The sequence below is a fragment of the Salvelinus alpinus genome, chromosome 6 (assembly GCF_045679555.1).
Source record: "Salvelinus alpinus chromosome 6, SLU_Salpinus.1, whole genome shotgun sequence".
Taxonomy (NCBI): domain Eukaryota; kingdom Metazoa; phylum Chordata; class Actinopteri; order Salmoniformes; family Salmonidae; genus Salvelinus; species Salvelinus alpinus.
Genome location: NC_092091.1, coordinates 97986885 through 98001048, shown reverse-complemented (window position 1 = coordinate 98001048; position 14164 = coordinate 97986885). Strand labels below are relative to the sequence as shown.

The 14164-nt window shown below is 47.4% G+C and overlaps 1 protein-coding gene across 1 annotated transcript in view; it reads right to left on the bottom strand.

Annotated features, from left to right (window-relative positions):
* Positions 1-7251: 7251 nt before the first annotated feature.
* The window catches only part of prom1b (prominin 1 b), an 81827-nt gene continuing 74914 nt past the window's right edge, over positions 7252-14164 (bottom strand). Inside the window, exons 20-24 of the mRNA XM_071408517.1 lie at positions 10392-10445; positions 10228-10308; positions 10072-10140; positions 8162-8251; positions 7252-7371 (exon numbers count right to left, since the gene is read on the bottom strand). Coding sequence (XP_071264618.1) covers positions 7252-7371; positions 8162-8251; positions 10072-10140; positions 10228-10308; positions 10392-10445 — 414 coding nt within the window. The remainder of the gene's footprint in view (positions 7372-8161; positions 8252-10071; positions 10141-10227; positions 10309-10391; positions 10446-14164) is intronic.

The following is a 14164-nucleotide window of genomic DNA, read 5'->3' as shown; positions in this document are numbered from 1 at the left end:
AGTAGTAGTGGACTGGGACATGGGGACAGTATCAGTAGTAGTGGACTGGGACTAGAGGACAGTATCAGTAGCAGTGGACTGGGACATGGGGACAGTATCAGTAGCAGTGGACTGGGACTAGAGGACAGTATCAGTAGCAGTGGACTGGGACTAGGGGACAGTATCAGTAGCAGTGGACTGGGACTAGGAGACAGTATCAGTAGTAGTGGACTGGGACATGGGGACAGTATCAGTAGCAGTGGACTGGGACTAGAGGACAGTATCAGTAGCAGTGGACTGGGACTAGGAGACAGTATCAGTAGTAGTAGACTGGGACTAGGGGACAGTATCAGTAGCAGTGGACTGGGACTATGGGACAGTATCAGTAGCAGTGGACTGGGACATGGGGACAGTATCAGTAGCAGTGGACTGGGACTAGGAGACAGTATCAGTAGTAGTAGACTGGGACTAGGGGACAGTATCAGTAGCAGTGGACTGGGACTAGAGGACAGTATCAGTAGCAGTGGACTGGGACATGGGGACAGTATCAGTAGCAGTGGACTGGGACTAGGGGACAGTGTCAGTAGTAGTGGACTGGGACATGGGGACAGTATCAGTAGTAGTGGACTGGGACATGGGGACAGTATCAGTAGTAGTGGACTGGGACTAGAGGACAGTATCAGTAGCAGTGGACTGGGACATGGGGACAGTATCAGTAGCAGTGGACTGGGACTAGAGGACAGTATCAGTAGCAGTGGACTGGGACTAGGGGACAGTATCAGTAGCAGTGGACTGGGACTAGGAGACAGTATCAGTAGTAGTGGACTGGGACATGGGGACAGTATCAGTAGCAGTGGACTGGGACTAGAGGACAGTATCAGTAGCAGTGGACTGGGACTAGGAGACAGTATCAGTAGTAGTAGACTGGGACTAGGGGACAGTATCAGTAGCAGTGGACTGGGACTATGGGACAGTATCAGTAGCAGTGGACTGGGACATGGGGACAGTATCAGTAGCAGTGGACTGGGACTAGGAGACAGTATCAGTAGTAGTAGACTGGGACTAGGGGACAGTATCAGTAGCAGTGGACTGGGACTAGGGGACAGTATCAGTAGCAGTGGACTGGGACTAGGGGACTAGGAGACAGTATCAGTAGCAGTGGACTGGGACTAGGAGACAGTATCAGTAGCAGTGGACTGGGACTAGGGAACTAGGGGACTAGGAGACAGTATCAGTAGTAGTGGACTGGGACTAGGAGACAGTATCAGTAGCAGTGGACTGGGACTAGGGGACAGTATCAGTAGCAGTGGACTGGGACTAGGGGACTAGGAGACAGTATCAGTAGCAGTGGACTGGGACTAGGAGACAGTATCAGTAGCAGTGGACTGGGACTAGGGAACTAGGGGACTAGGAGACAGTATCAGTAGTAGTGGACTGGGACTAGGAGACAGTATCAGTAGCAGTGGACTGGGACTAGGGGACTAGGGGACAGTATCAGTAGTAGTGGACTGGGACTAGAGGACAGTATCAGTAGCAGTGGACTGGGACTAGGAGACAGTATCAGTAGTAGTAGACTGGGACTAGGGGACAGTATCAGTAGCAGTGGACTGGGACTATGGGACAGTATCAGTAGCAGTGGACTGGGACATGGGGACAGTATCAGTAGCAGTGGACTGGGACTAGGAGACAGTATCAGTAGTAGTAGACTGGGACTAGGGGACAGTATCAGTAGCAGTGGACTGGGACTAGAGGACAGTATCAGTAGCAGTGGACTGGGACATGGGGACAGTATCAGTAGCAGTGGACTGGGACTAGGGGACAGTGTCAGTAGTAGTGGACTGGGACATGGGGACAGTATCAGTAGTAGTGGACTGGGACATGGGGACAGTATCAGTAGTAGTGGACTGGGACTAGAGGACAGTATCAGTAGCAGTGGACTGGGACATGGGGACAGTATCAGTAGCAGTGGACTGGGACTAGAGGACAGTATCAGTAGCAGTGGACTGGGACTAGGGGACAGTATCAGTAGCAGTGGACTGGGACTAGGAGACAGTATCAGTAGTAGTGGACTGGGACATGGGGACAGTATCAGTAGCAGTGGACTGGGACTAGAGGACAGTATCAGTAGCAGTGGACTGGGACTAGGAGACAGTATCAGTAGTAGTAGACTGGGACTAGGGGACAGTATCAGTAGCAGTGGACTGGGACTATGGGACAGTATCAGTAGCAGTGGACTGGGACATGGGGACAGTATCAGTAGCAGTGGACTGGGACTAGGAGACAGTATCAGTAGTAGTAGACTGGGACTAGGGGACAGTATCAGTAGCAGTGGACTGGGACTAGGGGACAGTATCAGTAGCAGTGGACTGGGACTAGGGGACTAGGAGACAGTATCAGTAGCAGTGGACTGGGACTAGGAGACAGTATCAGTAGCAGTGGACTGGGACTAGGGAACTAGGGGACTAGGAGACAGTATCAGTAGTAGTGGACTGGGACTAGGAGACAGTATCAGTAGCAGTGGACTGGGACTAGGGGACAGTATCAGTAGCAGTGGACTGGGACTAGGGGACTAGGAGACAGTATCAGTAGCAGTGGACTGGGACTAGGAGACAGTATCAGTAGCAGTGGACTGGGACTAGGGAACTAGGGGACTAGGAGACAGTATCAGTAGTAGTGGACTGGGACTAGGAGACAGTATCAGTAGCAGTGGACTGGGACTAGGGGACTAGGGGACAGTATCAGTAGTAGTGGACTGGGACTAGGGGACAGTATCAGTAGTAGTGGACTGGGACTAGGGGACTAGGGGACAGTATCAGTAGTAGTGGACTGGGACTAGGAGACTAGGAGACTAGGAGACTAGGGGACTAGGAGACTAGGGGACTAGGGGACTGGGACTATGAGACTAGGAGACTAGGAGACTAGGAGACTAGGGGACTAGGGGACTAGGAGACTAGGGGACTAGGAGACTAGGGGACTAGGAGACTAGGAGACTAGGGGACTAGGAGACTAGGAGACTAGGGGACTGGGACTATGAGACTAGGAGACTAGGAGACTAGGGGACTAGGAGACTAGGAGACTAGGGGACTAGGAGACTAGGGGACTAGGAGACTAGGGGACTAGGAGACAGTATCAGTAGCAGTGGACTGGGACTAGGAGACTAGGGGACTAGGGGACTGAGACTAGGGGACTAGGAGACTAGGGGACTAGGAGACTAGGGGACTAGGAGACTAGGGGACTAGGGGACTAGGGGACAGTATCAGTAGCAGTGGACTGGGACTAGGGGCTAGGAGACTAGGGGACTAGGATACAGTATCAGTAGCAGTGGACTGGGACTAGGAGACTAGGAGACTAGGGGACTAGGAGACTAGGGGACTAGGAGACTAGGAGACCAGGAGACTAGGGGACTAGGAGACTAGGGGACAGTATCAGTATTGAGCTGGACGGTATCTCCAGCTCAATGCTTTTCATTCCTTGGAATTAGATTAAATTACAAGTCGTCTGTTACAACAGAAGGGATCTGTTTTTCGGAGCTGTCTGCCCCATTCCCTGCTAGGTTACAAGGTGCTTTTTCGCCAGTACCTATGACTGGTCGGTTGGGTAACCTCGATAACGTTTTTTTCCCCCCCGAGTCTATTTTACATGCGAGCGGTCCAGTGCTGGGTGCCAGCCGGTTACCGGAACATGTCTTACCGCCTTAACCGAGTGAGGCTCGTTGTGACAACAGTACCCCCATGTGGCCAATCAGGGTACGTCACTGATCACTGAGCCCTGGTACCCAGAGTGGGCCGGGCTTCAGGCAAACCATGGCACATTACAGTTTTTTCAACCCTGAGTTCCGCAGTGTTTACGGGTTTCAAAACGTCTGTCTCCTGCATGTGAGTTCAATGAAAAGTGTCCCTTCTCCATGTTCAGAAACACAGTTGTCAAGAGTGGTGGTTATTTTTCCAATTCCAATCTCTCCCAGTCCACAAAGTGGTGTCCCGCCCCTTCAGAGTCACGGGAGGCTCGCTGTCTGCTCTGACCAATGGTGGGTAGACGCAGTGTCGCCCTGGATCATACAAATAGTAGCCTCTGCAGAGTCCCCAAAAGCCAGATGTTCCGGGTTTTCAGGGGAAATGGAGAGAGAGCCTATGACGTGACTTCTGCTTTTGGACATTAACAAGACAACACTCCAAGGCTCCTCCTCCTCATTTACTGGATTGGTTGAACAGAACAGAACCTCCCCCGACAGTTAATTTTCTTCTCGTCAAAACCAGTACGTAGGGAATCTAGTTTCAGGCGTTCTTTTTTTTATACCTACTACGTTAGGTTTTGTGAACAGTGATGTCGGTGTACAGGCTACAACCTGTTGTTCGTCCCTCCACGCTTCTGCAGCGTCATCAGGCCGACTGTTCCCGGGGCTTCAGCGCCCGTTTTGAGGGAGGAAATATCCTCCCGTCTCCAGAAGCAGGCTTGAAGATCCAAGACGGCTGGTGTAGCCGGTATTTCCTGGTTCCGAAAAGGGAGAGGACTGTGCGTCCCATCCTAGACCTACATTCCCTCAGCAAACGCCTCGGGGTTTACCTCAGGGTTTGCCTCAACTTAGGTGCAGATCTTTTATCCAGGTGGAGGCTATACCCCTGGGTTGTCTCCCAGATAAGGGAAATGTTCGGCAGGGACGACATAGATCTTTACACATCGCAATAAAACTTGCACTGTCGTCTGTTTTTCTCGACGAGGGAGTCGAGCACTTTGCTGGCCTCCGATCCTTCTTTATGAATTTCCCCCCCGTGAAGCTGATTCAGCCCACGTTGGAGAGGGTGCGCCTCAGGGGCTTGCTGTTGACTCTTGTGGCTCCCCGTTGGTCCAAGCAACCTTGATTTGAGAAGATCGTTCACCTGTTGTGGTGGGGTCCTGTGGCAACTCCCACTACGCAGGGATTGATTATCCCATGGATAGGTTATCCCAGGTACACGGGCAGGTTTGGCACCTCGGCCAGAGATTTGGGCCCTGACAGGTCCAATCTGACAGCCAGAGATTTGGGGTCCGTGGGCTTGGGCCCTGACAGGTCCAATCTGACAGCCAGAGATTTGGGGTCCGTGGGCTTGGGCCCTGACAGGTCCAATCTGATAGCCAGAGATTTGGGGTCCGTGGGCTTGGGCCCTGACAGGTCCAATCTGACAGCCAGAGATTTGGGGTCCGTGGGCTTGGGCCCTGACAGGTCCAATCTGACAGCCAGAGATTTGGGGTCCGTGGGCTTGGGCCCTGACAGGTCCAATCTGACAGCCAGAGATTTGGGGTCTGATGGCTTGGGCCCTGAGAGGTCCGATCTGACAGCCAGAGTTTGGGGTCTGATGGCTTGGGCCCTGAGAGGTCCAATCTGATAGCCAGAGATTTGGGGTCTGATGGCTTGGGCCCTGAGAGGTCCAATCTGACAGCCAGAGATTTGGGGTCTGATGGCTTGGGCCCTGAGAGGTCCAATCTGACAGCCAGAGATTTGGGGTCTGATGGCTTGGGCCCTGAGAGGTCCAATCTGACAGCCAGAGATTTGGGGTCTGATGGCTTGGGCCCTGAGAGGTCTGCGGGCTGGTATCCATTGCGATGGGCTTGGGGCATGATTATACACCATATATACAAAAGTATGTGGACACCCCTTCAAATTAGTGGATTCGGCTATTTCAGACACACCCGTTGCTGACAGGTGTATAAAATCGAGCACACAGCCGTGCAATCTCCATAGACAAACATTGACAAGTGGTAGACCACACAAGCTCACAGAATGGGACCTGCGAGCGCTGCAGCGTGTAGCGGGTAAAATCATCCGTTGTCGGTTGCAAACTGCCTCTGGAAGCAACGTCAGCACAAGTTTGTCGGGAGCTTCATGAAATGGGTTTCCATGGCAGCCGCACACAAGCTTAAGATCAGGGAACGTAACATTATGACTCTAACTACTGATCTCTGAAGGAGGGAAATGAGTACCGAGCTAACCCGACTGACAGGGAACGTACCATTATGACTCTAACTACTGATCCCTGAAGGAGGGAAATGAGTACCGAGCTGACCCGACTGACAGGGAACGTACCATTATGACTCTAACTACTGATCTCTGAAGGAGGGAAATGAGTACCGAGCTGACCCGACTGACAGGGAACGTACCATTATGACTCTAACTACTGATCCCTGAAGGAGGGAAATGAGTACCGAGCTGACCCGACTGACAGGGAACGTACCATTATGACTCTAACTACTGATCTCTGAAGGAGGGAAATGAGTACCGAGCTGACCCGACTGACAGGGAACGTACCATTATGACTCTAACTACTGATCCCTGAAGGAGGGAAATGAGTACCGAGCTGACCCGACTGACAGGGAACGTACCATTATGACTCTAACTACTGATCCCTGAAGGAGGGAAATGAGTACCGAGCTGACCCGACTGACAGGGAACGTACCATTATGACTCTAACTACTGATCCCTGAAGGAGGGAAATGAGTACCGAGCTGACCCGACTGACAGGGAACGTACCATTATGACTCTGGTACCTGTTCGGCCCCCACGCCGCCCGGTTCTTGGCTCGGTGAAGAGCGGTACTGAAGGATTATCACCTAGGAAGGGGGGCCTTCCAGTAAGGTGCAGAGTTCATTGGCCTTGTCTGGAGTGATTTTAGTTCATCAAACAAAGCCGCGAGACTCCCAATAGTTGTGTTGTACCTCGTTTCCCTCCTTCAGGAAACAGTAGTTGTAGTCATAACATTGTTCTAACTACAGGGGAAAGGTAGCTAGATGTTATATCGTTGTTTTTTAAACGACCCTAAGAATCAGTGACTCGGGTCTGGTTTCACTTGACTCTTCTGAGATAGAGGACCTACGTCACTACCTGTTAAATAAAACACTAAATACGGTGGAGATGGAGATCAGGTTATATTTAATGAGGGCATTTAGCAAGTGGTACGTTTGCATCATCTACCTTCACTAAAACCACTGCAAAAACGTGTTGCCTGCAAACTTTGATTCGGAATCGCAACGTTCTGGCGTGTCTGCCTCGTGATTTGTTATGGAGAGTTGTCTGGCGTGAAGAGGACCCACGCTGTCGTTTTCCCTTTATGGTCATCAAAACCAGAACCTAGTCACTGGATCGGGTTTTCAAAACTAGAAAATAGCCACTACAGAAGTGTGTCTCTTTATACGTGTGTGTGTGTGTGTGTGTGTGTGTGTGTGTGTGTGTGTGTGTGTGTGTGTGTGTGTGTGTGTGTGTGTGTGTGTGTGTGTGTGTGTGTGTGTGTGTGTGTATACCTACTCTTCAAACACATCCTCCGTATCCATCCTCCTGTAGTACTTGGCCAGTTTGACTGACAGGATGATGCTGGGAACCAGGAACACACAGCAACCACCCAGACCGAACCAGAACGTGTTCTACAACACAGAGAGGTATTACCTTAACCCAGACCGAACCAGAACGTGTTCTACAACACAGAGAGGTATTACCTTAACCCAGACCGAACCAGAACGTGTTCTACAACACAGAGAGGTATTACCTTAACCCAGACCTAACCAGAACCTGTTCTACAACACAGAGAGGTATTACCTTAACCCAGACCAAACCAGAACGTGTTCTACAACACACACAAACTGTTCACATACAACAAGGAATGCACACACACACACAGCACATTCCGACACACACACAGCACATACCGACACACACACAGCACATACCGACACACACACAGCACATACCGACACACACACAGCACATACCGACACACACACACACAGCACATACCGACACACACACAGCACATACCGACACACAAACACACACACACATAGCACATACCAACACACAAACACACACACACACAGCACATACCGACACACACACAGCACATACCGACACACACACACACAGCACATACCGACACACACACAGCACATACCGACACACAAACACACACACACATAGCACATACCAACACACAAACACACACACACACAGCACATACCGACACACACACACACACACAAACAAACAGCACACTCCGATACACACAGCACACACCAACACACAAACACAGCACATACCAACACACACACACACACCGACACACACACACACACACACACACACACACTCACACACACACACACACACACACACAGCACATACCGACTCACACAGACAGACAGCTCCTGTGTATCTTACCACTGAGTCGACTATGAAGCTGCAGGCTACTATCTCCATGGAGTCAATGATGTTACTGATGGGTTTACACTGAGCCACCTCCGCTGTCAGCTAGGACACACACAGACATAGACATTACACACACAGACATTACACTGAGCCACCTCCGCTGTCAGCTAGGACACAGACAGACATAGACATTACACACACAGACATTACACACACAGACATTACACTGAGCCACCTCCGCTGTCAGCTAGGACACACAGACACACACAGACATTACACACACAGACATTACACACACAGACATTACACTGAGCCACCTCCGCTGTCAGCTAGGACACACAGACAGACACACACAGACATTACACACACAGACATTACACTGAGCCACCTCCGCTGTCAGCTAGGACACAGACATTACATCATTGGTTAAACATTATGGAGGAGAGGTTAGGACTGGAGGAGAGGTTAGGACTGACTGAAGGCACGGGGGTGGCAGCATCATGTTGTGGGGGTGCTTTGCTGCAGGAGGGACTGGTGCACTTCACATAATAGATGGCATCATGAGAAAGGAAAAATATGTGGATATATCAGTCAGGAAGTTAATGCTTGGTCGCAAATGGGTCTTCCAAATGGACAATGAACCCAGGCATACTTATAAAAGTTGTGGCAAAATGGCTTAAGGACAACAAAGTCAAGGTATTGGAATGGCCATCACAAAGCCCTGACCTCAATCCCGTAGAAAAAGCGTTTGCGAGCAAGGAGGCCTACAAACCTGACTCAGTTACACCAGCTCTGTCAGGAGGAATGGGCCAAAATTCACCCAACTTATTGTGGGAAGCTTGTGGAAGGCTACCCGAAACGTTTGACCCAAGTTAAACAATTTAAAGGCAATGCTACCAAATACTAATTCAGTGTATGTAAACTTCTGACCCACTGGGAATGTGATGGAAGAAATAAAAGCTGAAATAAATCATTCTCTCTACTATTATTCTGACATTTCACATTCTGAAAATAAAGTGGTGATCCCTAACTGACCTAAAATAGGGAATTTTTACTTGGATTAAATGTCAGGAATTGTGAAAAACTGAGTTTAAATGTATTTGGCTAAGGTGTATGTAAACTTCTGACTTTAACTGAATAGTATATACATATATAAATACACACACTACCATTCAAAGGTTTGGGGTCACTTAGAAACGTCCTTGTTTTTGAAAGAAAACCCATTAAATGTCCATTAAAATAACATCAAATTGATCAGAAATACAGTGTAGACATTGTTAATGTTGTAAATGACTATTGTAGCTGGAAACGGCTGATTTTTAATGGAATATCTACATAGGCGTACAGAGGCCCATTATCAGCAACCATCACTCCTGTGTTCCAATGGCACGTTGTGATAGCTAATCCAAGTTTATCATTTTAAAAGGCCGTATTGATCATTAGAAAACCATTTTGCAATTATTTTAGCAGAGCTGAATACTTGTGCTGATTGAAGAAGCAATAAAACTGGCTTTCTTTAGACTAGTTGGGTATCTGGAGCATCAGCATTTCTGGGTTCGATTACAGGCTCAAAATGGCCAGAAACAAATAACTTTCTTCTGAAACTCGTCAGTCTATTCTTGTTCTGAGAAATGAAGGCTATTCCATGCGAGAAATTGCCAAGAAACTGAAGATCTCGTACAACGCTGTGTACTACTCCCTTCACAGAACAGCGCAAACTGGCTCTAACCAGAATAGAAAGAGGAGTGGGAGGCCCCGGTGCACAACTGAGCAAGAGGACAAGTACATTAGAGTCTGTAGTTTGAGAAACAGACGCCTCACAAGTCCTCAACACCAGTCTCAGTGTTAACAGTGAAGAGGCGACTCTGGGATGCTGGCCTTCTAGTGACCCCAAACTGTATAACTCTAACTTGATAACTTACCGAGTTTTTGACCCAGTCAGTGTACTGTCTGAAGTATCCAACCAGGCTCCGCATGTACACATCTGTCTCCTGCAGGACAATGAGAGGTTGTTTAGAGTGTCTGTCTGTCTGTCCGTCCGTCCGTCCGTCCGTCTGTGTGTGTGTGTGTGTGTTTACCTGTTTTACCACACGTGAAGCGTTGTGTGTGATGAGGTACTCTGCTTCGTCGATGGCACTAAGGACGTTAGTCACCTTCACCTGAGAGAGAGAGAGACAGGTGAGTTAGGGTGTGTGTGAGTGTGCGTGTGTGTGTGTGCGTGTGTGTGTGTGTGTGTCCTCACAGGTAGTTCCTTAGCTGTCCTCTGCAGTAGCCGGATGCTCTGGCTGAGGGTGCTCTGGAAGACAGGAGGAGAACATGTTTCAGATGGGTCTAGTTACTGAATCTGGCAGGTAAATGCTGCCAGGAGAGGCCATGTTTCAGATGGGTCTAGTTACTGAATCTGGCAGGTAAATGCTGCCAGGAGAAGGCCATGTTTCAGATGGGTCTAGTTACTGAATCTGGCAGGTAAATGCTGCCAGGAGAAGACCATGTTTCAGATGGGTCTAGTTACTGAATCTGGCAGGTAAATGCTGCCAGGAGAAGGCCATGTTTCAGGTATCTCTCTGCAGCTAACAGGGAAAAAATGATCTAGGTTGCTAACCTGATTCTTCTACTAAAGTCGAGAAGCATTGGATTGGTGTAAACATGAGCGGGCGATAGTTTCCTTCCACCATGTGTGTTTCACCTCTCAGTGCTATTCACTTAAAATCCATTGATAAAGACTTTATCATTTAAACCTAAACTAACCATTGATCTGACGATCACCTCATGTACAGTATTACTGCCTCAAAACTAAAACTGAATAAAAAGTATTAAATCAAGTCTGAAAACTAACTGAAACTAAACTGAATTCATTAAAAATAAAACATTTTAAAACGAATAGAAATTAAAACGAATAGAAAAACGCTGAACAACAATAACAACAACACCAACACCAACAATAACAATAACATTGTTGCTCAGACCAACAACATCACAACACAGAGTACCACCGAGTATTACAACACAAATACATACAGTACCAGTCAATGGTTTGGACACACCATTCCAGGTGAAGCTGGTTGAGAGAATGCCAAGAGTGTGCTGTCATCAAGGCAAAGGGTGGCTATTTGAAGAATCTCCAATATAAAATATATTTTGATTTCTTTAACACTTTTTTGGTTACTACATGATTCCATATGTGTTATTTCATAGTTTTGATGTCTTCACTATTATTCTACAATGTAGAAAATAGTACAAATAAAGAAAAACCCTGGAATGAGTAGGTGTGTCCAAACTTTTGACTGGTAGTGTACATATACACACAGAAAGTATACCCCTTGACTTATTACACGTTTAGTTGTCTTACAATTTAAATTCAAAATTGATTAAATAGATTTTTATGGTTACCAATCTATACACAATACCCCATAATGACAAATTGAAAACATGTTTCGAGAAATGTTAGAACATTTATTGAAAATGAAATACAGAAATATCACATTTACATAAGTATTCACACCCCTGAGTCAATTCTTTGTAGAAGCACCTTTTTTGACGGCGATTACAGCTGTGAGTCTTTCTGGGTAAATCTCTAAGAGCTTTCCACACCTGGATTGTGCAACATTTGGCCATTATTATTTTTAAAAATTCTTCAGGCTCTGTCAAAGTGGTTGTGTGATCATTGCTAGACAACCATTTTCAGGGTCTTTCCACAGATGTAGATTTGAGTCAAAACTGTAACTCTGCTTCTCAGGAACATTCACTGTCTTCTTGGTAAGCAACTTCAGCGTAGATTTGACCTTGTGTTTTAGGTTATTGTCCTGCTGAAGGGTGAATTAATCTCCCAGTGTCTGGTGGAAAGCAGACTGAACCAGGTTTACCTCTAGGATTTAGCTTGTGCTTTAGCTCCATTACGTTTATTTTTTATCCTGAAAAACTCCCTCATCGTTAACAATGACAAGCATACCAATAACGTGATGCAGCCACCACTATGCTTGAAAATATGGAAAGTGATTCTCAGTAATGTGTTGTATTGGATTTGCCCCAAACAACACTTTGTATTCAGGACAAAAACGTCAATTGCTTTGCCACGTTTCTTGCAGTTTTACTTTAGTTCCTTGTTGAAAATAGGAGGCATGTTTTGGAACATTTTTATTCTGTACAGGCTTCCTTATTTTCACTCTGTCAATTAATATTGTGGAATAACTACAATGTTGTTGATCCATCCTCAGTTTTCTCCACAGCCACTAAACTCTATAACTGTTTTAAAGTCACCATTCACAAGAGTGGTTTCCTTCCTCTCTGGCAACTGAGTTAGGAAGGATGCATGTATCTTTGCAGTGACTGGGTGTATTGATAATTACATCCAAAACCTGTGCGTCCAACATCTCATTCCAAAATCATGGCCATTAGTGAGTTGGTCCCCTTTGCTGCTATAACAGCCTCCACTCTTCTGGGAAGGCTTTCCACTAGATGTTGGAACATTGCTGCTGTAACAGCCTCCTCTCTTCTGGGAAGGCTTTCCACTAGATGTTGGAACATTGCTGCTATAACAGCCTCCACTCTTCTGGGAAGGCTTTCCACTAGATGTTGGAACATTGCTGCTATAACAGCCTCCACTCTTCTGGGAAGGCTTTCCACTAGATGTTGGAACATTGCTGCTATAACAGCCTCCACTCTTCGGGAGTGGGAACTTGCTTCCATTCAGCCACAAGAGCATTAGTGAGGTCGGGCACTGATGTTGAGCGATTAGGCCTGGCTCGCAGTCGGCGTTCCAATTCATCCCAAATTTGTTTGATGGGGTTGAGGTCAGGGCGTTGTGCAGGCCAGTCAAGTTCTTCCACACTGATCTCGGCAAAACCATTTCTGTATGGACCTCGCTTTGTGCACGGGGGCATTGTCATGCTGAAACAGGAAAGGGCCTTCCCCAAACTGTTGCCACAAAGTTGGAAGCACAGAATAGTCTAGAATGTCATTCAGGGTGTTAGGTCTGTACTAGGCAGCGCTAGTCTCTTGTTCTAGCACAGAATCATCTAGAATGTCATTGTATGCTGTAGAGTTAAGATTTCCCTTCACTGGAACTAAGGGGCCCGAACCATGAAAAACAGCCCCAGAACATTATTCCTCCTCCACCAAACTTTACAGTCGGCACTATGCAAAAAGTAGCGTTCATCGGACTGCCAGATGGTAAAGCGTGATTCCTCACTCCAGAGAACGTGTTTCCACTGCTCCAGAGTTCAGTGGCGGTGAACTTTACACCAGCCGACGCTTGGCATTGCGCATGGTGATCTTAAGCTTGTGTGCGGCTGCTCGGCCTATTTCATGAAGCTCCCATGAAGCTCAGTACTCTGTTGTTCCATTCTGTGTGGCCTACCACTTTGCGGCTTAGCCGTTGTTGCTCCTAGACGTTTCCATTTAATAACATTTTGCAAATGTTTGTCTATGGAGATTGCACGGCTGTGTGGTCGATTTTATACACCTGTCAGCAATCCACTCATTTGAAGGGGTGTCCACATACTGTCCACATACAGTACTTATTGACTCAAGACATTTCAGCTTTTCATTTTTAATTAATTTGTACAAATTTAAAATCCGTTACTATTTGGAGAAAAAAAAACATTATTCCATTTTGACATTCTGGGGTGTTGTGTGACGGCCATTGACACAACCTGTCATCCATTTTAAATTCAGACTGTAACAACAACAAAGTCAAGGGGTGGGCTACTTTCTGAAGGCTCTGTGTAGAAATATATACACAAACTACACACCAAGCTTACCCGCGCTCTGACAAATTTCTGGGCCACCATTTATATGTGAATAGTAGAGAGAAAGAAAGACAAGAAGAGAAGAGATACAGAGGGGGGGGGGGGAGAGAGAGAGAGAGAGAGAGAGAGAGAGAGAGAGAGAGAGAGAGAGAGAGAGAGAGAGAGAGAGAGAGAGAGAGACAGACAGACAGACAGACAGACAGACAGACAGACAGACAGACAGACAGACAGACAGACAGACAGACAGACAGACAGACACAGACACAGA